We start from the raw sequence: 27,124 nt of genomic DNA, 5'->3' as shown, positions 1-27,124 counted from the left end.
GGTAGACATCTGTACTGTAGCACACTTGCATTTACCCTTGAATACCACCTGGAGAACAGAGTTGGCAATAAGTGTAGCTGTTTTACTTTTTTGGAACACTTTTACGAATTCTGCACTGCATACCAGTTTGCTTGTGGATGCAATTTTAACTGTGTATAATCACCGTAACAGAATTGGGAAAACCCAGATACCATCCTGTACAATGCTCTATTATGACAGAATTATCTCAATGGGTTAACTTTGCATGTTTGAAATAGGTGGGTTTTTCTCCTTCAATTACTAACGAGCATTCATGATATGTAGTGTAAGCTCTAAAAAAATCTACGCATTAAATACTCTTATGGATTATGTAGTGCCTTTATATTGTTAGAGTATAAAATAAAGTTCTTAATTTTACCTGCTTTTAGGCTAAAAAAATCAAAAACCTTAATCTGTATCTCTTACCTGAACTCCTTTACGAGTCCCCTTAAAGCTGGCCAAATGTTTTCGGAACGTCATCCCATGGGCCAATTTATAAAAATAAATGCCAAATACATAACAATAGAAGGAATTGATGGTGGATTAGAAGTTTAACAATGCATTTCCTTTTAGAAATGTCAGTATCAGCTTTCTCACGATAAGGGAAATACAAAGGTTATTCTCTGCCACTGACCCTATATTTCAAGTGCAAACAAATCAATGGAAGAAAGTAGTTATGTCAGTGTGAGGAATACAATAGTGTAACTGAATAGAACAATTTTGTTCATGTGTATATTTTTTATTTAGTATTATGACCAGGGTAGAACCTAGGTAATAATATTAATAAATCCCAGGGAGATGGTTTCCTTTCTCTGAATCAATTCCAAACTATCTAAACATCTACCTGATCTCTATGTTAGTGTAGTTCTGTGGCAGCATCCTCAATTCTGAATTTGTTATGTTCCTGTACAACCAAAATGAATAGTCTGATACTCTACCTGTGCTTCTGATACATTTCATCAGGAGGCATATCCTACGAACTTGCTGTATCTCTCTCTGAATGTCTGTAATTGTACTCCCCATTAGGGACTCTCTGGAATGCTACTTGCAGGTGAATACAATATTTCCTAGTGGAGTGTGCTCACTGAGAATATACAGTGTGTAAACGACAGCCTTCCACTCTCCTGAGATTCTTACTTACTTGACCACAGAGGTAAAAGTAATTGCAAAACAATGCTTTTTAAAAGAGTTTCTAGGGAAGGGGGAGTGGTGTGAGGAATGTCTTTAACAGAATTCAACTTCTCTCAGCTGGAAATCTTGCCTTGAGAGGGCTGTAACAACTGGAGAAAGCAGTAACAGAGGAAGCTCTCGTCTTAGCAAAGGGAAGGCAGCTTCCCGGATCCTTTCTATTATCCTCACCCTCCTTGCAGGCGAGGTGAGTAAATTAAACCAATGCCTGGCACATGGAACAAGCTCCCAGGCGGCCAGGGAAGGAGCCATATTTGTCTTATTCATTATTGGTATTCCAGGCATAGAGATCAGTACCTGGCATACAATAAAGCACATAATAAATATTTATTGATGGAACAGTAAGGGCTCGACGTGTTTTTAAAACAAAATGACTATGTATGCAAAATCACCCTAATCTTGTATATAGCTGGACTCATGGGGGTTTAAAACAAATTATTTTTAACTCACTTTTAAAGATGACCCTAAATGCCTAACCCACATGATATATTTAGGGATATATTAGATTTTACAGTTGGAAAGATCAAAGCTTTTTAAGTTACAAGTAGAATGGTATTAAGGCCAGAACTTGAAAAGTATTTCTGAACTTAAAACCCAGTGCTCTTTTTCCTATCCCCTAATGACTTTCTAGATAATATGATGATAGTAGAAACAGAACAAAGAAACTCTCATTTTTATACTTGCCTTTATGAGGCAGCATAATAGATGGCTTACTTTGATTATGGTTTGTTGACACAATTTGGTTTAGACTAATTGGCAGAGTGGCATATCTTTATCTAATTCTGTCTTCCAGGTTGTACCTAGCACATTACTGGTGCTCAAATGTTAATAAAACAGCAATGCATGCCGAGTATCAGATGTCCTAGATGCTGAGTGGTGATAAGCATTACTGACATATGTAGATAAGTAGGTTATACATAGTGTGAAAATTAGCTTTAATTGAAGTTAAATGATAGCTTAGAAGTTGACAGTGAGTTAGTCATTTTGTTGGTGGATAAGACATACTATTATGCCTTACCTGAGGTGATTGATGTAATTCAGTATCACAGTAGAGCACACAGAGAAAAAAGACCTTGGTTTGCAAGTGGAATTCATAACTCTGGCTGTGAGATCTGGCTGAGAGGCATTCCTATCTGCTGCAGAGGGTCCCCTCTAGTATCCCCACCCCCACCATGGGGTAAGGAGTTCCATACTCTCTGACTTCCTGGAACCCTGGTCCTGACTGCCCGGCCACTTTAGACCTCATCTTCCAAGGCTGGCCCTTAGCCCGAGGAATCGCCAAGGAGTGGGTTTTTTTGACGAGTGTGATGTCACTTAGATGTGCAGGCTGGGTTGCCCTCTTACGGGTGAGCCTTTCCATGGGATAGGATGAAGCTGAGATGGAAAGAAAATGGGATTCCAACTGCAGACCAGACAACAGTGCTACCTGCATCAGTGCTCCCTCAGTTAATTAGTAGCTTTTAGTATTTATGATAGGGTATATTGGTCTCCATTTGTTAGCTGGCTCTGGATCTTTCTAAAGTTAAAGGCAGACTGGGAACTAGGGCAAGTCATATAGCCTATGTTAGTGTCAGTTCTTCATCTGTAAACAAAATGATAACACTGTGTCGAAGGGTTGCAATGATGAGAATAATCGTAAATATAACTACCATTCGTTGAGTATATATTGTTGATAAGCACTATGCAAGGCACTTTGCATGTATTGTATTGTATCTTCACAAATCTTCAGGGTATGCAATGTTTTCTTTCCTTATTTTTCTTTTTTTTTTTTGTGATAGGGGTCTTGCTCTGTCACCCAGGCTGGAGTGCCATGGTGTGATCATAGCTCACTGCAACTTTGAACTCCTGGGCTCAAGAGATCCTCCCACCTCAGCCTCCTGAGTAGCTGGTACTGCAAGTGCACCCCATCATGCCCAGCTACTTTTTTTTAAGTTTTTGTAGAGAGAGAGGTCTTGCTATGTTGACCAGGCGGGTCTTGAACTCCTGAACTTTCCTCCTGTTTCAGCCTCCCAAAGTGCTGGGATTACAGGTGTAAGCCACTTTGCCTGGCCAGACTACTCAATTTTTACTCTCCTTTTAGAAAACAGGCTCAGAGAGGTTAAGTTTCCTCTCCCAGTCCTTTGCTGCAACCAGAGACACAAGTGGGATAATGTATGTAACAATCTCATACAAATACAAAGTAACATGATAGTTACTCCTTCCTGTAGCCATTTAACACACATTTGTTGGCTAACTGGCAACAAACCATGTGTTGAGGATATAACAATAAATAAAAGGGACAAACATCCCTGACTTCAGAAGCTTACAATACAGTGGAGGGAGAAAACAGTAAATAAAATAAATAAGTATAGATGGTTCTCAATTTATGATGGTCAAGAAATTGACTTTCGATTCTTCCACTTTACAATGGGTTTATCAGGTATTAAGTGCATTTATGACTTATAGTGGTTTATCAGGATGTAACCCCATCCTAAGTGGACGAGTACCTATGAAATACATAGTATGTTAGGTAGTAGGTAAAGTAAGGAAGATAACCAGAGTATATGGTGTTACAAGGAAGGTGACATTCAAATAAAGATATGATGAAGATGAGGTACATTCTATATTTTGGTCGTTATGTGTGCATTTTGCTTTTTGCTTTTGTGGGTGCAAGTGGGGTGGGGAAAGGTGGAGAGATAATCCAGGCAGTAGAGGGAACAGCAGATGGAAAGGCCATGAGACCGGAATTTGCTTACTGTTTCAGAAACAGCATGGAGGTTAATGTGCTTGGGAATAGAGTAGCAGGAGAAGAGGTTAGAGAGATAAAGGTCCATAGGTCATTCAGACCGTGGTAAAGACTTTGGGTTTTACCTTGAGTGATATGAGGGGCTAAGCGGAGGAATGATTCGAGCCAGACTGAAAAGAATTCACACTTTGTCTGCTGTGTTGGAAATGAACTGTAGCAGGCAAGGTCAGAAAGGAGGGGACCAGGTCGGCGATTATGATAAAGTGCTGGCCAAACACGACGCTGGATTGGACCAGGGTCATGGCAGTAGGGGTGGCAGGTAGAGGTTAGAGTTCAAATACGGTATTTTGGAGGTTGAGCTGATGGTTTTTTACTGACACTTTTGAGGTATAACAGAAAGAAAGGAGTCAAGGAAGTCAAGTTTTTCACCTGGGGAATGAGAATGGGGATGGGGAAGGCTGTGGGTGTCTGAGACAGGAGATGTGGAGCTGGTTTGCACATATGAATTCTGAGATGTCTATTAGACACCAGGTGGAGGTGTCAGTTATATTTTTTCACTTCATTGGGTCTGAATTCTTTTATCCTCCCCCTTCTCTTCTCAGAGCTGTATTGGCACTTATTCATGTTCCTTTGCTTTCAAGGTGGTGGCCTTATGTCATAGAGAATTTGATGTTGGGGTTCAACTAAGAGGTGAGAGAGAAATACAGAGAAGTAGTTCTAGCAAGAGTAATATAAAAAGGTTTATAGATACAATTTGTAGCTCAGATTCCATTTCACAATGTTGGGCAGGGACAGTCCCTTCGCTGGAAGTCACACAAGCTGTTTAGTGCACACAGGTGACTTAAGGAACCCCAAAATGTTAGCTGACAATCTATTCCAAGTGTTTAAAAATAAAGTAGATGCTGAAAAGCATGCTTGGGAATTTGATAAAAGTTCAATGTAGTAGCTCATAAGTAAAACTAATTGTCTCCACAGATATCAAAATATGAACTTGTGGGCGGTAGGGGCAAACAAAAATAAATCCCTGGGACAGGAACAGCAGAGTGGTCCCAGACGCTTGGATTGACCTTACGCATCTCCACGTGGCTGGGGCCAGTGTCTGTATGTGTGGGGGGAGGGAGGGGCGCTGAGCGAAGCAGCAGGAGTGGTGACATCTTGAAGGACCAGGTATTGTTTCTGGACCAAGTGAGTGAGTTTGGTTTGGAAATCTGAGCATCTAGAGGAGGAAGCTTGTTCGGTCCAAGGCAAAGCCAGATCTACCAATAAATGTTTCTGATTAATACCACAGAACGTGCCATCCTGGTCTGTCGCTAAGGAGTGATCACCTTTAAATCTGGAGTGTTTGCTGGTCTAGGGGTGGTAGTGGGTCTGGTGTTGAAACCTCTCTCCCTAATTTCGTGGTCATTTTAATGTCTGAGGTGCCAAAGTGGGCTTGGAAAGCAGGGGAGGGTGCAGCAAATTACAAACAAGCAAAATAAACCCTAAGAGGATTTAACGCCACAGAAGCAACTCCGGGCCAACTCCTGGACTCAAAAAGAATGCCCCGTATGGCTCGGGCTGGCGGGCCGGTCTTCTGCCCGGGGTTAGCTTTCAGCCCCCAGGCGGCGGCTTGGCGCCAGGAGCGGGCGGGGAGCGGCGACCCGACGCGGCTGGGTCTCCTAGGAGCCAGCGTCGGGTGTGGGGAGGGGTCGCAGCGTGAGACAGTGGGGAACACTGCGAGAGAAAAGCCCTGCGCTTCTCGCCGGGGCACCGGGACTTGCGCCCCATCCTAGGGTTCAGGCCGCGTGAGGGACCCACCAGCCCGGCCGACGGCTCCGCGACCCCCTTGCAGCCCGAGCGCTGCTCACCTGGGCGCCGCCGAAAGTGCGGCTCACACGCGAGGGCGCGGCCCGCGGGCGGGCTGGGAGCGGAGAGGCGGGACCCAGCGCAAGGGAGCTGCCCGCCCCCCGATGATGCGGCGGCCGCCGACTGGCCCCTGAGCTGTCACTCACTCCTCACCATGGTTTCAGCACAAAGCAACAAGGCCCGGAGGCCGCTTCCTCCCTGAGGAGCGGCTGGGGCGACCGGAGAAGGCGCAGGAGGAGGAAGAGGCGGAGGAAGAGGAGGGGAATCTCCGCTTCCCAAACACTCTCTCCGAGGGGGCTGTCTGCTGCGCTCGGCTCTCGGCGTCGGCCGCCCGAAACTGGGCTGCCTGCGGCCCCCTCTTTCCCCTTCTGCGTCCCGCACAGACGAGGAACAAAGTTGCCGAGAGCGACTGGGCCGGAGGGCTGCAGCCCGGGCGGGGTGCTCTGGCCGCGGCGGCGCCGGCGCCGGGGCAACTCCGCTCCGGGAGCGCTGATGGGGGGAGGCGGCGGCAGCGGCGGCGGAGCCTACAGCGGCGGCCCGAGCAGCAGAGGCAGCGGCGGCGGCGGCGGCAGGGCGGCCCGAGGGGATGCAGCAGCAGTCAGGAGGGACGGCCGAGCCCAGTAGACTGAGACCAGGAGCGGTGGCGACGGCGGCCGAGGTGATCGGGCTTCGCAGCGCCCAGACCGGTGCCAGACCCACCCGGTCCGTCCTCCCGACCAGCGGCCGCGGCGCCTGAGCGCCCAAGGACTGGGGACGCGGGAGATCGGAGTGCTTCCCGGAGACCCCTGGGTGGCGGCGCGAGCCTCTGAGAGGAGGGGGCGACTCTCAGCGCCGAGGGGGAGGAGGTTCTGCCTGCCCGCTGCCCTCCCCACTGCCACTCGTACCTCCCTAAAAATAACTCGGGCCCGCTGGGGCCAGGAGGAGCTGCCACTGTCCCCCGAGTGGAGCCAGGGAGGCGTGTCTAGCCAGGGCCGGACGGAGCCTGCGGAGCGGCGAGGAAGAGGAGGAGGAAGGAGAGTTCCGCCTGCTGGGCGCAGGGTACGGCAGCCTACGCGCGCCGCGACCCTCCCGGCTGCGCCCAGCGCCCCTCGCGCCTGTACTGCGCTCCGGGCCGCCGGGCCCATTCGAGCCGCCCCCCCCGCGGGCCCCGCGCCGCCGCCGCCGCCGCGGTTTGGCTGATTAGCCGCGGGCGGGCGGGCGCAGCGCTCAGGGCGGAGGCAGCCGCGGCGCTGGGCCGGGAGGAGGCCGGCCAGGGTGCCCAGCTGCACGACCCGAGCCGCAGGGGGGAGATGGCGTCCTACGTGGATAACAGCTTCCGCCAGGCGGTAATGAAGAATCCCCCCGAGAGGACCCCCCAGGTGAGAACGCCGGGGCCGTCTGCACTTGACCGGATTTCTGCCTCGCAGGCTGCGTCTGCTCCTGTTCCCCCACCCTCTTCCTGACATAGTTCGCCCCGAGCACCCCACTTCTAGTAGTATCAGGACTCTCAATTCCAAAGGCATCCCACCTCCGAGTCTTTCACTCCGCCTTATGCTGGTTTTAGATTTCCCTCTCCTTGACGTTCTCCTCAACGCTCCTCTTCCCATGACTGACCCCCCCCCCCATGTTGTCCAGCAGAGTGAGTGTGTGTGTGTGTGAATTCTCTAGCTTTCCCTCTCCCCGGCCGCCCTTGGGGGCCTCTGAATCTCAGGGGATGAGGTCTCATCTCCCCTCGGCCAGCGACTCTTGCCCCCCGTGACTGCAGGTCCGTTCCTCCCCTTGCAAGTGGCCCTTCTACCTTAGGAGTTTCGTAGTGTTTGAAAGGTACAGTAGGAAACTTGTACGGTTGTGCTAAAGACAAATCCATTTTGACTTTCTAAAGGAAAACATTGAGGTGTTTGTATGTTTACTATTTTGCATTTTTTTTCTTTTCTTTTTTTGGAAGGATGCTGCTTTCAATTGAAGGGAAGCAAAGTTGAATAGCTAGGCTAGTGCTTTTAAATTGCAGACCTAGCTGCAGAGCAGGCATGTTCAAATACACCCCCGGGAAGGGCACCCTGCGGATTCTTTTGGTGTTGCACAGCCCTGTCAAAATTAGATAAGTTTGTTAACCTTTATACATTTGTTTACCTTCAGGCTTATTCTTTTCTTATTTTTAGCGGCCAATAGGGTTGGATTTGGTTGTCTCAAGTTTTACTAGAGTGGGCGAAATTTTATGAAAATATGGTGGCTTAATTTTCTCTACTTTTAGTTGCTGACCCGATGATGACGCATGTTCCTAAGCATTGGGATGGTGACTACAGGAGATCCTGCCTGCCAACCCTTTTAAGACAAATAAGCCCTCCTGATTCTTGGGACCATCAAAACATTTAGGATCTAATGCTTGAAAGTGTTGCTTCCCTTGTTAGGTGTTGGATGCCATCTGTTCAAATCCAAATGCTCTCGTTCTCTGATGTTGATTATTATTTAGTGTGGGGAGAGCATAATAAAATAGAGTCTTCCCCTGGCTGCCTTTGGACAAGCCCCAAGAATGGCACCTGGTACCATTTTTTGATTTTTCATTTTCCCTGATGGAGCTGTCACATCTGGGAGATCATGGATAGATTGCACATGTTTATCAAACGTGTGGAAGATGGCGGTAGTTTTACAAGAAAATTTGTTTCAGTGTCTCCAGAAAGTTCCCATTCTAAAAGACTATTTTTATTCCAACAAGGAATGTCCTGCTTTGATCTTGCCCTTGGTGTTGCACGCACGGCCTCTCCTGTGTCTTTCTCATCTATTTAAAATTGTCAGTTGAATTAGTCTTCTGTATCTGAAAATGCACATTCCTTGTCTCAATGTGAAGGAAAAGCAGATTTCAGTGAAATATTTCCTTGTCTTTCAAGAATATTAAGTGCCAAGTGAAATTACGCATGCTGAGAATGTTAGAACCTAGCAAGGCTGGTCCGAAAATGATGTCAGAGGCCTTTGGTGGAAATTAGAGAGGGGGGAAGTTGTGCATTTGGTTGATTAGTTAGAAGAATAACAATGACTAAAACCTGCTATCAGGTTGGGAGGGTGGGTCACCAAACAAGACTAGAAGAGGCAAAACCTCCACTGTGACTGCAGGGTGACTGTGCCAAATAAATGAACTGTTAAACTTTATTGTTCCCCTGCCAGTTGTGTAGAATAGGGTAAAAGCTGACCCAACACAGAATCTTGCCTGAGTCAGAAGTAAGTGGGCCAGCTATTACTAACCCCACAACATGAGAGCTCCATTGATAGTCAGAAAGCGGCACATTTGCCCCACCAAATCTTCCTAGAAAAACCAAACATCAGGAAACCTACCAAACATTTCAGACATTCCTAAGTGTCAGCCCTATTGACTTTGATGTTCATTTGGTTGTTGCTAGAGCAAACCCCCATGTTTATTTGTTTACAAAAGTTTGCTTGACTGGCCAGAGGTGATTGTCTAAAAATTTAAAATGTACTCAGAAGTTATTTTTAAAAAAGCTTTTGTAGAAGGTGCTTTTTATATTAAGAATGCTTTGTGAATGGAATGCTGGAAAAATTTCCATAGTCTTGTCTTATAAATGTTTGTGAGTTAGAATTTCACAATATAAGAAAAGCAATGTTAAATAAGCTTGATATCGTGAACAGAAGGACAGGAATTAGGAAAGTTTTGCTGTTGTGCTTCCTTCTGTTTCTGAGGATAGGCTTGATAAAGGAGTTTGTGTGATTCTCCTTATAGGCAAAAGGGAAGTGCTTTAAAAGAAAAGAATTGGAAAATATGTAACTTATTTTTCCTGCTGTTCAATTCTATTTATTTTTTAAAGTCTTGCCAGCCTCATTCATTTCCCAAGCTCCGTGAAAACATAGGTTTGTATTTAGGTCAATCAGTTGCCTAGAAGTAATCCTGATGTCATTAGTGTAACTTAAGAAGTTGGCCAGAAGAGAATCTTGGGGTGGGAAGAGCACCGGCAACTTTCGTAAATTGGAAGCTTTTCATGTCCACCTGGAAAATGAAAACACATTTCATTTTGGTATGTCTTTTACAGAAGGGGAATAGTAGTAAGGGGAAATACCAAAAAAGTTATCATCTGAGTTTTAGCCAGGTTACGTATATTCAGTTTCAAGAGACTATCACTATTTCACCTGATATTCTGAGAGAATGAAAAAAATCTTTAATCCAGTGTGTGTCTGGAAACCTGGCTGAGTTCTGGTCAATGGGGCATTGTATTCTAAATAACAAACTTCCTTGAAAATAATGAGACCTGAAGACATTCTATTGATATTTTTCAGTGTACCTCTGTTGAAAAACAGGACTCTTAAGTAATTGCTTTATTTAAGTATTTGAGTTTCTGTCTTTAATCACTTAAATGAGAAGCTTGGTCACCAAGGCAATTTGGTGAAGTAAAAGATGTAAATAAATTACACACAGCTTTTATTCCCCAAGGCTTATACAATAAAATGATTTTTCTAAACCGTTTTATTAACTTGTTTAGGCCCTTTGAAATTGCTTCTGTAGAGTCTTTAAATGCATCCTGTTTTCAGTTTTTCAGGTGAAACATCTATTGCAGAATTGTTTCCTCTACTTAAAAGACCTAATGTAATGCATTTTTAGTTAGTAGTTGTAAAAGTTACTTTAAGAAATGTTACATGTAAAATAACCACCACCTCAACTCCTCCTAGTTAATAATCTTACCCTTTTTTTGGCTATTACAACTTTAGATATAGTTACTAACCCATTACTGTGTCAAAAAGAATACAGGACTTAATTTATTATGAAGTCACTCAGTAGAATTCACCTTGAGTCATAATGAGAGGACCGAAAACAATAACTGTATCCCAGAGAACTGTAAATTACGAGAAACACAGAAAAGAGTATCTCTGACAAATATTTAACTTGCAAATCTAACGGAAGAATTGTATCTGTTACAATTAAATTTTCCATTTGAGTTTCTTTTTACCATTGCTTATAAGCAGACTCATATTTTCATTTATCAGCCTGTACTTTGATTATATTTTAGCCCATTTTGGGGTTCTAGTAATATTTGCTTCTCAAGTAGTTTTTGTTCATAGAACACAGGTAAACTATTTGTATGCCATTTAAAAAGCATGTCTCATAAAGAAATGATTGGTCACAAGCAGTTAGATTTCATAACAATGATATTTTAATTTCTTGGTAAAAGAAATACATTTATAACTGAAATATTAATGTCAAACTATTGGCATGTGACTTTGAACAAGTGAGAACTTAAGTTTATGGTAAAAAAATGTTAACATTCCTTGCAATATTGATAGAACCTTTGTCGCCTTCAAATAACCTTTTAAACATTTAGTATTTAACAGTTCCATAATTAGCTTTGCATATCTTGGCTGAGGGTCAAACATGAAAATCTCTCCAGCTGCAATGCTGTATGCAGATGCTGGTTTAATGCAGTTGCAGTCATTCCCAAATGCTGGAATTTCACAGAACTTTTTTTTTTTTAAGGAGAAGATTACTACCTTGGTTTTTCCATCAGGAAAGGACATAAGAACAAAACTAGTTGTAATCTCTTACCGCTATCATTTAATCTTATTGTTTTTAAGAAAGGAAGGATGCACTGTTGCTCTAAAGCTCAGTCTTGAAAGAAAATAATATTTGCTTCATAAGAAAATTTACTGCATTTTTAATTTAAATTTTACTTTGGACCTGAAAAAAACTTTTTTGGGTAGATTTTGGATGATTTCAAGTATCACAACAAGGTCTTCTTTTGGTGATATTTGATGAGATGGGGTGCATTCAGGATGGTATGGCCATAGACAACGTTTGGTGATACATATATATGTAATTGGAACAGGATCTTGCTTTGTTACCCAGACTCACTGCATCCCCTGTCTCCCAGGATCAAATGATCCTCCTGCCTTAGCCTCGTGAGTAGTTGGGTCTGCAGGCTGATGGCACTGTGTCTGGCTAATTCAAACGATTTTTTGTAGACATGAGGGTTTCACTTTGTTGCCTAGACTGGTCTTAAAGTCCTGGGCAGAAGTGATGTTCCTGCTTCAGCCTCCCAAAGTACTGGGATTCAGGTGTGACCCGCTGCACCTGGTCCATTGGTGATATTTGAAGTTCAAGTTACATAAAATTGTGATGGGATGTGCCTCAAATGTAAATGGACTATCCGAAATAATGAATTGATAACCTTATAGAAATAGAAACTCTTGGCGGGGCACGGTGGCTTAAGCCTGTAATCCCAGCACTTTGGGAGGCCAAGGCGGGTGGATCACGAGGTCAAGAGATTGAGACCGTCCTGGTCAACAAGTTGAAACCCCATCTCTACTAAAAATACAAAAAATTAGCTGGGCATGGTGGCGCGTGCCTGTAATCCCAGCTACTCAGGAGGCTGAGGCAGGAGAATTGCCTGAACCGAGGAGGCAGAGGTTGCAGTGAGCTGAGATCGCGCCATTGAACTCCAGCCTGGGTAACGAGTGAAACTCCATCTCAAAAAAAAAAAAAGAAACTCTTGATTTTGCTGGACTCACATACTTAATGAAAAAAAATTATTCCTGTTTTTAAAATTTTATATAGAAGTAACTTTGGCCAGGAGTGGTGACACATACCTGTAATCCTAGCACTTTGGGGCTCAGGTAGGAGGATCTCGTGAAGCCCAGATGTTCAAGACCAGCCTGGGCGTCATAATGAGTCCCCATTTCTATTTTTAAAAAAGTAAATTTGGTTTAAACTTAGGAGATATGGAAACCACTAAAAATCATTGGTCCTTGATACCTGCATTTTATGGGATATTCCTTCTCTTCACTCCATTTTTGGTAACAATTTTCTTGTCCTGTAAAATGATAATAGCTTTCTGAGGTTTTGTGGATTATGTGAAAGTACATTAACTATTTAGTGCAATGCCTAATGTTAGTTCTTTTTGTAGCACATTTTATAAAATATCTATTATTTAACAGGCCTTGGGAATTCAAAGATGAAGTTTTGAATTTGCGTCCCTCAAGTAACTGACTAATCCATTGTTATAAGTAGGTTGTAATTCATTAGTGCTATAACAATGATCCTATGACAGCACTGAAAAGGATATGGGCTTCCTAGATGAATGTGTATTGAATTGTAGGGGAGTAAGAATTCCCCCACCAGTGAACTGGGAGACCTGAAGTGCATTCCAGATTGACCTACTGTCATATGAGTTTAACACACATGGTAAGACAATATGTGTAGATCTTTGTTCAGTGTGCTGGGAACCAGGGGAGTGAGACGGGGATGAAGAATGATTACAGGTATTTGGAAGCTTGTGATTTGTGAGGGTGGTGAGAAGGGACCAAGAGTTCTGTTAAAGACTGATCTTCATTCTCCTGGCTTGAGATGGTTGGGAGGCTGAATTACACAATGGAGATGGATTAGAAATATTGCAGGAGTAGAATCTGCTGAACAGGCTGGCTGAATGTGCACATTTTATATCTCATTATATTAAACTATGCTTGAGTTACACCAGTGCAGCCTGAGTATGGCACAGGATGATCATGGATATTTTGTAGTTCATAGGAAAAAATTCAAGTTGTTGAATCCAAGTTGTCAAAAATAGTGTTATACTATTTTTTTCCCGTAAACATTAGTGTTTTCTACCACATGTATGTTTTGGGAATCTAGTTTGAAATATTTCGTTAATTATGTAGTTATACTAGGCTGGGCGCAGTGGCTCATGCCTATAATCCTAGCACAGCATCATTAATGCTCATTACCTTTTAGTTAAAATGAATTTCTGTTGTTGTTAGTGAATAGTTTGGCCTTGTTCTTCTAAATACCAACAATGTCTGAGGATTGGGGGGTTGATGATAAAAGGTGACATGGATTTAATAGTGATAATGAAGAGAAAGCTCTGTGATAATGTGTATAAAATATAGAGCAAAGAGTATAAAGTGTTGGATGAGCAAGATGTGATGGCATACCACATTTGGGATGTTTCGATATGTGTGTATTTTTTTGTCATAATTTTTTTGTCATAATGGAAGTAGTAAGGTTAGCCTTAGCCTTCATGATCCCTCATGTAAAGGAATTAGTCAATATTCTCCAATTGAAATTTAAAAAATAAATCAGAAGGAGGGGTAATGACTGTATACAAAAGGGAGTCCCAATGGCCAAATTTGGGACAATATGAGAAGCAAATAATGACAGTAATGGATTACAACACCTAGGGAAGAAAATATCGACGGGCCCATACTGATGTAAGTAAGTTGTTGAATAAATAATTAAAAAGCAGGAGAAGAGACAGCTTTTTGTTACTGTAGAATTCTTATTAGAAAATGAAGGAACGATGGAAATAGAAAATCATCAACAAGCAAACACCACAGTGTAGGAATTGTTACAGGCAAGAATCATCAATGGATGCCAAAATTCGTGGGTGAAGGTATGATGAAAAATATCGTAATAGGTCATATCATCACGATATTTGCACAGTCTCAAAATATCTCCCCCACAAAATTAACTATAAAGGAAAAATCAGTACTTGATAGTAAAGAAAACTGGTGATACCGAATTAACCAGATCATCAAAGTTAACATCATTAGTAATAAGACATGTCAACATCATGTGTCTCTTGATATAATGTGCTGAGAAAGAGACATTTCTGGTATTCTTAATTAAACATCAACCATATCATCATAGTTAACATCATTTACTAATAAGATGTCAACATCATGTGGTCTCCTGGTAATGTACTGAGAAAGAGACATCTCTGGTATTCTTAATTAAAAATACTAGACAGACTCAAATTTAAGGACATTCTACAAAATAACTGGCCCAGTGCTCCCTGAAAGTATTGAGGGTGTGGAAGATTAAGAAATGCTCTGAAACTATCACAGATTGGAAGAAACTAAGGAAATGTGATAACCAAATGCAGGGTGGGATTCTGGAATTGATCCTGGACAAGAACAACAACAACAACAAGTTATTAGGATGACTGGTGAAATTTGAATATTTAGATAATTTTACCATGGTTATTTTACATGCTAAATTACGGGAAGCTGGGTGTAAACACATAGGGGATCTTTGAACTGTTTTTTTACATAACCATTTTTACTCTAAAATTATTAAAAAATTCAAAGTTAAAAACAGGAAGCATAGCTTTTGAAGTATTTTTTTTTTTTTGTGATCCTGAGAAAGGGCTACCAAATTATGATTAAAAAAAAAAAATCTTTTAGGCTGGGTATGGCAGCTCATTCCTGCAATCCCAGCACTTAGGGAGACTGAGACAGATAGATCACTTGAAGTCAGAAGTTCGAAATGAGCCTGGCTAACAGGGCAAAACCCTGTCTCTACTAAAAATACAAAAAATTAGCAGGGCATGGTGGCACATGCTCGTAATTCCAGGTACTTGGGAGGCTGATGCAGGGGAATCTCTTGAACCCAAGAGGTGGAGGTTGCAGTGAGCCGAGATTGTGCCATTTTCCTCTAGCCTGAGTGACAGAGTGAGACTCTCAAAAAAAAAGAAAAAAGAAAAAAAAATTTTTTTTTTCCTGTTTAAAGATTTACTCTTTTTGAAGACCCTAGTACCTCTTAAGAGAGATTTTGTATGTATTGGATCACTAGTAAAAGTTGAGGCAGTATATTTATTAGTTGGAGAAACTTTAAATAGCTAACAAATAAATGGATGACAAGAGAGAAAATGGTAACTTTTATTTTGTTTTATTTTATTTTTACAACAGGATCTCACTGTGTCACCCAGGCTGGAGTGCAGTGACGTGATCATGGCTCACTGCAGCCTTGTCCTGGGCTCAAGGATCCTCCCACCTGCAGTAGCTGGGACTGCAGGCATGCAGCATTATGACTGCTAATTTTGTTTTTTTTTTTATAGTCTGGGTCTTGCTGTGTAGCCCAGGCTGGTCTTGAACTCCTGGGCTTGCGTGATCATCCCCTCTCGGCCTCCCAAAGTTCTGGAATTATAGGTAGGAGCCACCTTGCTTGGGCAGAATTTTAACAATTTATTCACCTTTATTACCACCTGCATTTTGTTGATATTCCCAAGATGGAATTTGATATTCCCAAACTTTATCAACGTTTAATGTTTCATGATTCTGAATTTAAGTAAATTAGAATTTTTGGCATAAGGAAAATTGTAGGAAATAGAATATTTCATGCATGTTTAGCAAAATAGAAAAATTGTAGTAGTAGCTTAAGGAAGTCAATCTCAGTGAAATTTAAATTGTAGATTCCCTCTCCCCCACTTTTTTCTTTCCTGTGACCTTAAAAGTTCTTTAAATTGTTACTTTTGTTAGGAGTGAGGGGGTGGAAGGGAATGGCAAGGGTGTGTTTAAAAGTCTAGTCAGAGGCACTCTTATAGCTATGGATGATAGTGTTATCTAAGCTGAGTATATTCAATACTTTTGTCTTATCTTAAAAGGACTTTATTAGGATTTACAAAGAAAATAAGGAATTAAAAAAAATCACATTAAGGCAAAAAATCTCTACATATTTTTCCCTCACATGTGTGCCTTTACATTTAGGTTATAAAGTCAGTCCCCCCTCCACTCCCATGGATTAGCTAACTGTCTTTGCTTTTTTTATTTTTTGATGGCAAATACTGGATAATGAATGCTGTTTTTTATATGTTATGTACTTTTTTCATAATTGAAATTGGTGTTAGAGGATTGGATTAAAAAACAGGAGACCTAACATTTTAGATAATTATAATGTAAGCAGGAAGGTATTTACCGTTTTCAATAATAAAGACATAAATCACTTGTTTTCTGTATTTTAAGATACTTTTCCTGGTATTTGATGTTTTCAATAATAAGTTGCATTAAGGGCCCAAATGAAAAAGAAAAGAGCAGGCAAGGTTTTGAAGTTACTAATTATATAAAATAAAATGAAAAATGTGTAAACATATATGTGTGGACTAAACCTATTTGACAGTCATCCATTTCTTTATATAGAAACTATTGGAATTCTACAAGGCAATGAGTTTCTGATTTTGTTTTCCTCTATGCTGCTTCATGCAGTCTTAACAAACTCCATTTCCTTTTAAACACAGTCAAATTTATGAGGGAATATGTTGTCAAATTGATAAAAGTAGTTCTCTGCTTCCTGACTTCAAGGTTATAGTAACCAAAACAACATGGTACTGGTACAAAAACAGACACATAGACCAAGGAACAGAATAGTTGATTTCAGAAATAAGACTTCATGTCTACAACCATCTGATCTTTGACAAACCTGACACAAAACAAGCAATGAGGAAGGGATTCCCCTATTTAATAAATGGTGCTGGCAAAACTAGCTACCCATATGCAGAAAATTGAAACTGGACCCCTTTCTCACACCTTATACAAAAATCAACTCAAGATGGATTAAAGACTTAAATGTAAAACCCACAACTATAAAAGCCCTAAAATAAAATTTAGGCAATACCATTCAGTACATAGGCACGAGCAAAGATTTTTTGACAAAACCATCAAAAGCAATTGCAGCAAAAGCAAAAATTGACAAATGGGATCTAATTCAACTAAAGAGCCTCTGCACAGTAAAAGAAACTGTCATCAGGGTGAACAGACAACCTACAGAATGGGAGAAAATTTTTGCAATCCATCTGACAACGTAGTCTAATATCCAGAATCTACAAGGAACTCAAACAAATTTGCAAGAAAAAAACCCATCAAAAAGTAGGCAAAGGACATGAACAGACACTTCTCAGAAGAAGACATTCATACAGCCAAGAAACATGAAAAAAAGCTCAATATCACTGATCATTAGAGAAATGCAAATCAAAACCACAATGAGATACCATCTCACACTGGTCAGATGGCAGTTATTAAAAAGTCAAGAAACAACAGATGCTGATGAAGCTGTGGAGAAATAGGAATGCTTTTACACAGTTGATGGGAATGTAAATTAGTTCAACCATTGTGGAAGATGGTGTGGTGATTCCTCAAAGACCTAGAACCAGAAATACTATTTGACCCAGCAATCCATTACTGGGTCTTTATAATAGAATATAAATCATTCTGTTATAAAGATACATGCATGCATATATTCATTGGAGCACTATTCAAAGTAGCAAAGGCATGGAATCAACCCAAATGTCCATCACTAATGGACTAGATAAAGAAAATGTGATACATGTATACCATGGAATAGTCTGCAGGCTGCGAGATCACGTCCTTTGCAGGGATATGGATGGAGCTGGAAGCCATTATCCTCAGTAAACTAACACAGGAACAGAAAACCAAACATTGCATGTTCTCACTTATAAGTGGGAAGCTGCACAATGAGAACACATGGACATAGGGAGGGGAACAATACACACTGTGCAGGGAGGAAAGAGCATCAGGAAAAACAGCTAATTCATGCTGGGCTTAATACCTAGTTGATGAGTTGATAGGTGCAGCAAACCACCATGGCACATTTTTACCTATGTAAAAAGCCTGTACGTTCTGCACATGTATCCTGGAACTTAAAAGTATTTATCAATCTAAGTTATATCTTTTAGTTATTGTATTGAAAAACTACTTCATGAAATGCATATATTTTCTGAATGACTGGAAATGAGTTTTAAAAACTCATGAGTTTAAGAAATTGAAATACAGCATCATAAAATGCCAAGAATTGAATTAAGGAAGAATTTTGATAGCATTTCAGTGTTTCTAATCTTCATTCATATCTGATCCCCATCCTGTTTTTGCGGAGCTGTAAGAAGTTGAAAAGCTTTAGGGCAAACACTTTCTGTGTGTCTTGCTTGCATTTGGGGTACCACAAGCTTCAATTAGAATCTGTGTGCTTAGAGACCCAAAGTTGCTTATTCTCATATGGGACCTCCTAACCTAATGGTCATCTGAGACTTAAGTTGGAATGGGTGAGAATTCCTACCTTGATTCTCTTTTCTCTGATGTGGTTTAAATCTACATCCCACAGTTAGAGAAAACTGTGGGAAGCAACATGCTAAAATCATTTCACTTCAGAAGTCATTGTTTCTACTTTATGTATTCTGGGATGGTTGGTTTTTTTTTTTCTGTAGTTATAAATTCATATCTTTAATTGTATTCATAGAATGCTTGTTTTGAGTTTAGTGTATTTCCTTCATATAACCTCATGGTTATAATTTGGCTTCTGGTGTCAAACAAACTACTTTGTGGCCCTGGGCAGGTTACTTCACCTTAGCCTTAGGCTTTTGGATTTCACGGCCTTAAAATTTCACAACACAGCGGGCATTGACATTTGTTCATCACCTATTTATTATACCAAGTAAGCATGTTAAAATACACATAAACTTGCTAGGCACTAGCTTCATTTAAGAAAGGATATTTTACTGTCATAAAAATAGGAAGGTCATAGAAACAAATACAGCTTAGTTTTGCTATATTATGGGTTTGTTTTTTTCAAGGATTGATGAAAATTTCACATGGGTGGGTATGGTAATTGCCAACCTCCTATAATTGTGAAGATTAAATACATTAATGTAGGGGTACCCAATCCTTGGGCCACAGATTGATAGCAGTCTGCGACCTGTTGGGAATCAGGCTGTACAGCAGGAAGTGAGTGGTGAATGAGAGAGCTGAAGCTTCATCTTTGTTTACAGCCACTCCCCATTGCTGGCGGTACTGCCTGAGTTCCGCCTCCTGTCAGATTAGTGGCAGTGTTAAGAGTCTCATAGGAGCAAAGCCCTATTGTGAGGTGCATATGCAAGGGATCTAGGTTGTATACTCCTCATGAGAATCTAATGCCTGATGATCTGTCACTGTTTCCCATCACCCCCAGATGGGAATGTCTAGTCACAGGAAAAGAAGCTCAGGGCTCACGCTGATTCTACATTATGGTAGGTTGTAGAATTATTTCATTATATATTATGATGTAATAATAGAAATAAAATGCACAATAAATATAATGTTCTTGAATCATCCTGAAGCCCCCACCCTGGGGAAAAATTGTCTTCCATGAAAGTGGTCCCTGGTGCCAGAAGGGTTGGGGACCGCTGCATTAATGTACATTAAAGTTCTTAACGCAATTTCTGGCATTGCATGTTTGATAAATATTTATTTTTCTTCTTATTGATTTTCAGGAGTTGATATTTATTACTTTTTCCGATAGATAACTTTTCATCATTAGTTTGATGACTGATTCACCAAAGTGATTTTAATAAGTTGGTTTGATAGACTTGTTTATAGCACAGATTGTATTAGGTTTGCAGGTTGCCAAGAACTGCACATATAGCGGCTTAACTCTGGGCTTTTTTTAATACAATAAAAAAATCTAAAGGTAGACAGTGCAGAGTTGGGTTGGTGCATATGCTCAAGAATGTAATGTAAAGAAACTGGCTGAGTCTTCTATTTAGCAAGCAATTTTCATCTTCAAAGTTACAAAATGGTAGGTAGCCCCAAGAAACAGGAAAGGAGAGGGATGGGCGCGAAATCCTTTTCCTGGTGTTTTGTCTTTTTATTTTGAAGGAAAGCCCTCTTTAGATACTTACTGTTGGCTAAGACTGTGTCACCTAGTGCTACTCTTGTCCACAAAGGAGGCTGGAAATTTGAGTATTTTGCTTTTAAGCCTCTGTAATACAGAAAGGCAGGAAAGAAAGAGATTAATGGTACTAAAACAGATTTACAAGAAAAAAACAAACCCATCCGAAAGTGGGCAAAGGATGAACAGACACTTTTCAAAAGAAGACTTATATGAGGCCAACAAACATATGAAAAAATGCTCATCATCACTGATTATTAGAGAAATGCAAATGAAAACCACATTGAGATACCACCTCACGCCAGTTAGAATGATGATCATTAAAAAATCTGGAGACAACAGATGCTGGAGAGGTTGTGGAGAAATAGGAACACTGTTACACTGTTTGTGGGAGTGTAAACTAATTCAGCCATTGTGGAAGACAGTGTGGCGCTTCCTCAAGGACCTAGAAATAGAAATTCCGTTTGACCCAGCAATCCCATTACTGGGTATATACCCAAAGGATTACAAATCTTTCTATTATAAAGACACATGCACACGCATATTCATTGCGGCACTGTTTACAATAGCAAAGACCTGGAACCAACCCAAATGCCCATTGACGATAGACTAGACAAAGAAAATATGGCACATATACACCATGGAATACTATGGAGCCATAAAAAGTGATGAGTTTGTATCCTTTGTAGGGACATGGATTACTCTGGAAACCATCATTCTCAACAAATTGACACAAGAACAGAAAATCAAACACCGCATGTTCTCACTCATAGGTGGGTGATGAACAATGAGAACACACGGACACAGGGAAGGGAGCATCACACACTGGGGTCTGTTGGGGGGGTGAGGGAGGGACAGTGGGGTAAGGGGAGGTCCGGGAGGGATAACATGGGGAGAAATACCAGATGTAGGTGGTGAGGGTCCGGGGGCTGGAGGCAGCAAACCACATTGCTATATGTGTGTACCTATGCAACAATCCTGCATGATCTGCACGTGTACCCCAGAACCTAAAGTACAAAAAAAAAAAGATTAATGGGTGCTGTGAGCTGATGTATTTCTTCAATTTACTTTGCATAGAAAATAGAGATGATTGTAATAAGCTTATGCAGTGATTCTCAGGAGACCTCTTTGAAAGTCTTATTGAATTACAGAGTTATAATACTGTAGCTACACTTATGGAATACAGATATATTCAACTTCTTGGTTCACTTATTAGGTATATGATTATTAATTTTTTTTAACCTCAGGCTCATTTACAAATAGGGATAAAAATACTAGTGGGTGAACTTTACATATAAATATTATAAAACACTATGTAATGTAAATATTATCATTTCTATGGTAAATGGGTTGTAAACATCCCATCTACTGAATTAAGGAGGTTGGCATATGATATATTTTCTAGATTGGTTCCTTTTGTTTCAGATGTACTCTATTTAAATTATTCTGGAAATTTCTTTTTCTTTTTTTTTTTTTTGGTGCTCCAGTTGTATCTCCTGATATGTTTACTTGTTGTAATACTTTGTCATTTTTCTAGAACTTTAGTCTTTCATTTGTTATTACTCCCAAAAGCTGAATCATCACTTCTTTTTTGTTTGCTTGCTTGCTTGTTTTTTGAGGCAGAATTTCTGTTGTCAAGGCCGGATTGCAGTGGTGCAGTCTTGGCTCACTTCCACCTCTGCCTTCTGGGTTCAGGTGATTCTCATGTCTCAGCCTCCGGAGTAGCTGGGATTACAGGTGCTCACCACCACACCCAGCTAGTTTTTGTATTTTTGGTAGAGATGGGGTTTTACCATGTTGGCCAGGCTGGTCTTGCAGTCCTGGCCTCAGGTGATCCACCCACCTCAGCCTCCCAAAGTTCTGGGATTAGAGGTGTGAGCCAGTGTGCCCAGCTGAATCATCACTTCTCATAAATATATATTTTTATATAAAATATTTATAAAAGCTAGTTAAGTAGGGTTTTGCACTTTGTCAAATTTATACTTCCATCATAACTTTATGTCTTTAGAAGAATAGTTTCATACTGGATGTTATACAAGACTAGCTTTGACTCTAAAACTTTAAGAATGCATTATGTGCTGTCTATAAGATAGGACATTTGATGTGTTATGGGCTTTTTCTGATAACATTCAAGATTTATATATGTAAACTGCTCTTAATTTGTAGTGAGATCAGTTAAACAGAAGCTAATGGCTAGAAATGTTGATAGTAAGAATCGAGCATTTATCATCTTTAAATAATCTATGTTTCATAAATTATTTGTTTTCATGGGACTATAACATATGCCTGAATTTGGAGTCTAAGGACTTGGAATTTCTTTAAAATCAATTAACTTGAACTGTATCAGTCCCACTAAACTGAGAGTTTATTGGGCTGGGACTTACTGTCCATCTTTTTTTTAAATTAAATTATTTTATTTTATTTTTGAAAAGGCGTCTTGCTCTGCTGCCCAGGCTAGAGTGCAGTGGTGCAGTCTCAGCTCACTGCACCCTCCTCTCCCAGGTTTGAATGATTCTCCAGCCTCTGTCTCCCGAGTAGCTGGAACTGTAGGCACCCACCACCACACCCAGATAATTTTTGTATTTTTAGTGGAGGCGGGGTTTCACCATGTAGGCCAGGTTGATCTTGAACTCCTCATCCCAAGCTGTCTGGCCACCTCAGCCTCCCAAACTGTTGGAAGAATTACAAGCCTGAGCCATTGCACCAGGCCCATCTTTAAAGCTCAGTACTTGCTTAACCTCTTAGTATAGAATTGGAGCTGATAAATGTTTGATAGCTTGATCTTGCTTTCCTGAGGAGTTTTAGACTTGGTGGTACAGGGAAAAAGGTACAGTTGAACATTGAACAACATGGGCTTGAACTCTGTGGATCCACTCATACATACACTGCTCCCCTTTTCTCCCCTCCCTCTTGTCTCTTTTTTTCCTTTCCTTTCTGTGATAGGGTCTTGCTCTGTCTGTTGCCCAGGCTGGAGTTCAGTGGTGTCATAGTGTGATCACAGCTCATTGCAGCCTCAACCTCTTGGAGTAAGCTATCCTTCCACCTCAGCCTCTGAATAGCTGGTACTATAGGTGTGTACTACCATGCCTGTAGCTAATTTTTTTTTTTTTTAGAGATGGGGTCTCACTATATTGTCCAGTCTGGGCTCAAACTACTGGGCTCAAGCCATCCTCCTGCCTTGGCCTCCCAAAGTGTTGGGATAACAAGTATCGGGATTTTAATAAATGTATTGAAAAAATTTTTGGAGAATTGCCACAATTTGAAAAAAAACTTGCAAATGAACTACGTAGCCCAGAAATACAGGCTATGTAAAAATTATGAAAAATGAAAAAGTAGGTATGTCATGAATGCGTAAAATATATGTAGGTACTAGTCTATTTTATTATATATGACCATAGTTATACACAAATCTGTTATAAAACATTAACGTTATTCAAAACTTATGGACACTTACAGATTGTGCATAGCTCCATTCGAAGTCTAGAGAAATGTAAACAAATGTAAAGATGCAGCATTAAATCATAACTGTATAAGATTATTGTGCTTATGGTACCATAGTAATTTTGTAGCCACCTCCTGTTGCTGTTGTGTCATGAGTGTGATTACTCATCTCACAATGAGCAGTTTATCGTAAATTGCATATTGCAGTAAAAAGTGATCTTTTGCGTATCTCCTATATTTTTCACCGTTTTTAGTGCAATACTGTAAACCTTGAATAACACCATGGGACCCATACAAAATGCCACTGGTGATGCTGGAAGTGCTCCCAAGAAGTAAAGAAAACTCATGATATTATAAGGAAAAGTTGAATTGCTTGCTTTGTACTGTATTAAGGTCTGCAACTGTAATTACCCAAAATTTCAGACAGGCAGTTCATCATGCAAAGATTATTTTTGTTATTTATTAAACAAATTTAAGATACTGATAAATACAGTACTGTAAATATATTTTCGCTTCCTTACGATTTTAATGGCATTTTACTTTAGCTTACTATATTGTAAGAAAAGAGAATATAATATACAAAGTATGTGTTAATCAAGTGTTTATGTTATCAGTGAGGCTTCTGGTCAGCAGTAGGCTATTAGTAGTTAAGTTTATGGGAGTCAAAGGTTATGTGCACATTTTCAACTTCATTAGGGGTCAGCACCTCTTGTATCTGAGTTGTTCATGGGTCAGAAGTTACCTACTTCATGGACTAAATTTACTCACTGAGTCTTAGCAAGATGGTTTTTTGGCTTTTGTGATGGAACATTTAATTGATATTTATCTTTTCTTATGCTGTAAGTGTTAATTCCCTCATAGTTTGCATATATTCTATAAAAAGGATCTTGTTGCCTGCCTGGGTGGTTACAAAAATTTGTGTTTCACTGCCTTCTGGTTGGTTTACCAGCTTGTAAAAGTTAGTCATGCTAGGTTAAGTACTTTATTTGAGTTTGAACTCTGTGTCTGTGAGTGGGATTTACCATTTTACTTTTGTTGTTGTTTTGTTTTTTTGAGATGGAGTTTTACTCTTCTTGCCCAAGCTGGAGTGCAGTGGTGCGGTCTGGGCTCACTGCAACCTCCACCTCCTAGGTTCAATCGATTCTTCTGTCTCAGCCTTCCAAGTAACTGGGATTACAGGTGCCCACCACCACGTCAGTCTAATTTTTATATCTTTAGTAGAGATGGCGTTTCACCTTATTGGACAGGCTGATCTTGAACTGCCCTCCTCAGTCTTCCAAAGTGCAGGGATTACAGGCCTTTGTTGCTGTCGTTGTTGTTAGTCGTATTAAGTTTTTCTTTCCTGGATTGTGTCTTGGACTCTTGATGAGAACTTCCAACTGATTTTGGGGCACAAAATCTAATAAGTAAGCTGGATGAGGTGGCTCAAGCCTGTAATCCCAGCACTTTGGGAGGCCTAGTTGGGTGGATCACCTAAGGTCTGGAGTATAGGACCAGCCTGGCCAACATGGCAAAACCCTGTCTCTTCCAAAAGTACAAAATTAGCCCTGTGTGGAGGCAGGAGCCTATAATCTTAGCTACTTGGGAGGCTGAGGCAGGACGAATCACTTGAACCTGGGAGGTGGAGGTCGCTGTGAGCCGAGATAACGCCATTGCACTCCAGCCTGGTTGACAGTGAGACCCCATCTCAAAAAAAAACTTAAAAGAAAAATCCAATAAATCTTACGTAATTACAAGCCTGTAATCTTTTTGCTGAAGATGTGTCTTTATGAAAAGAAGAATAAAAAGGAAGAAACTCATTCCAGCCTAGTTTCCCCGTTATTTAAAAACAGCTACGACAAAGCTCTTTTGTCTATCGTGGTTATTTTTTCTTCCTAAATATAGCCAAGCAAGGACTCGGACTTGTAGTAACTCTAAGAAAGTATCTCTTGATGATCTTTACAAATATACTCTGAGGGCAAAAAAAAAAAAAAAAAAAGTTTATTCCACAAATAGTGTTATTAGCATAACTTTATAAAACTTCTTAAAGATACTAGATATAATAGATACTATTTATTGTTTATCTGTTGATGTTCATCCAGAATGGTTTTTCTGGATCATACACTTTTGCTTATGGAAGGACATATATTTGTCTAGGTTATCTTCAGCTTTCTAGCCTAACTTTCTTACAACTATGTCTGTGGTCTTTATCTAGGTTTATTTTTTAAAAAACACCTTAAACTTCATATGGAACCAAAAGATAGCCCACATAGCCAAGTCAATTCAAAGCAAAAAGAACAAAGCAGGAGGCATCACACTACTGGACTTCAAACTATATTACAGGCTATAGTGATCAAAACGGCATGGTATTGGTACCAAAACAGAGATACAGACCAATGGAACGGAACAGACGCCTTGGAGGCAACACAACATATCTACAACCATCTGATCTTTGACAAACCTGACAAAAACAAGCAATGAGGAAAGGAGTCCCTGTTTAATAAATGGTGTTGGGAAAACTGGCTAGCCATGTGCAGAAAGCAGAAGCTGGACTGCTTCCTGACACCTTACACTAAAATTAACTCCAGATGGATTAAAGACTTAAACATAAGACCTAACACCATAAAAACCCTGGAAGAAAATCTAGGCAAAACCATTCAGGACATAGGCGGAGGCAAGGACTTCGTGACCAAACACCAAAAGCATTGGCAACAAAAGCCAAAATAGACAAACAGGACCTAATCAAACTCCACAGCTTCTGCATGGCAAAAGAAGCAGTCATTAGAGTGAATCGGCAACCAACAAAATGGGAAAAAAATTTTGCAATCTATCCATCTGAGAAAGGGCTGATATCCAGAATTTACAAAGAACTAAAACAGATTTACAAGAAAAAAACCAGCCCATTCAAAAATGGGCAAAGGATATGAACAGACACTTTACAAAAGAAGACATACATGAGGCCAACAAACATATGAAAAAATGCTCATCATCACTGGTCATTAGAGAAATGCAAATCAAAACCACATTGAGATACCACCTCACGCTAGTTAGAATGGCGATCATTAAAAAGTCTGGAGACAACATGCTGGAGAGGATGTGGAGAAATAGGAACACTTTTACACTGTTGGTTTGAGTGTAAATTAGTTCAACCATTGTGGAAGACAGTGTGGCGATTCCTCAAGGACCTAGAAATAGAAATTCCATTTGACCCAGCAATCCCATTACTGGGTATATATCCAAAGGATTGTAAATCTTTCTACTATAAGGACACATGCACACGAATGTTCATTGTAGCACTGTTTACAATAACAAAGACCTGGAACCAACCCAAATGCCCATCGATGATAGACTGGATTAGGAAAATGTGGCACATATACACCATGGAATATTATGCAGCCATCAAAAATGATGAGTTCGTGTCCTTTGTAGGTACATGGATGAACCTGGAAACCATCATTCTCAGCAAACTGACACAAGAACAGAAAATCAAACACTGCGTTTTCTCACTCATAAGTGGGTGTTGAACA

The 27,124-nt window shown here is 40.6% G+C and overlaps 1 protein-coding gene across 17 annotated transcripts in view; it reads left to right on the top strand.

Annotated features, from left to right (window-relative positions):
* Positions 1-5,976: 5,976 nt before the first annotated feature.
* The window catches only part of RAPGEF2 (Rap guanine nucleotide exchange factor 2), a 271,926-nt gene continuing 250,778 nt past the window's right edge, over positions 5,977-27,124 (top strand). For 9 of the 17 annotated variants that reach the window (XM_035292768.3, XM_078366333.1, XM_078366330.1 and 6 more), the window contains exon 1: positions 6,756-7,134. In XM_035292768.3, the coding sequence (XP_035148659.1) occupies positions 7,066-7,134 (69 nt within the window). In that variant the 5' untranslated portion in view covers positions 6,756-7,065. Of the gene's footprint in view, positions 7,135-27,124 lie in introns of all 17 variants that reach the window. The other 8 variants (XM_008992535.5, XM_078366334.1, XM_078366332.1 and 5 more) reach the window with 3 other exon arrangements.

Source organism: Callithrix jacchus, chromosome 3 (genome assembly GCF_049354715.1).
Source record: "Callithrix jacchus isolate 240 chromosome 3, calJac240_pri, whole genome shotgun sequence".
Lineage (NCBI taxonomy): Eukaryota > Metazoa > Chordata > Mammalia > Primates > Cebidae > Callithrix > Callithrix jacchus.
This window is presented reverse-complemented; position numbering and strand designations above follow the sequence as displayed.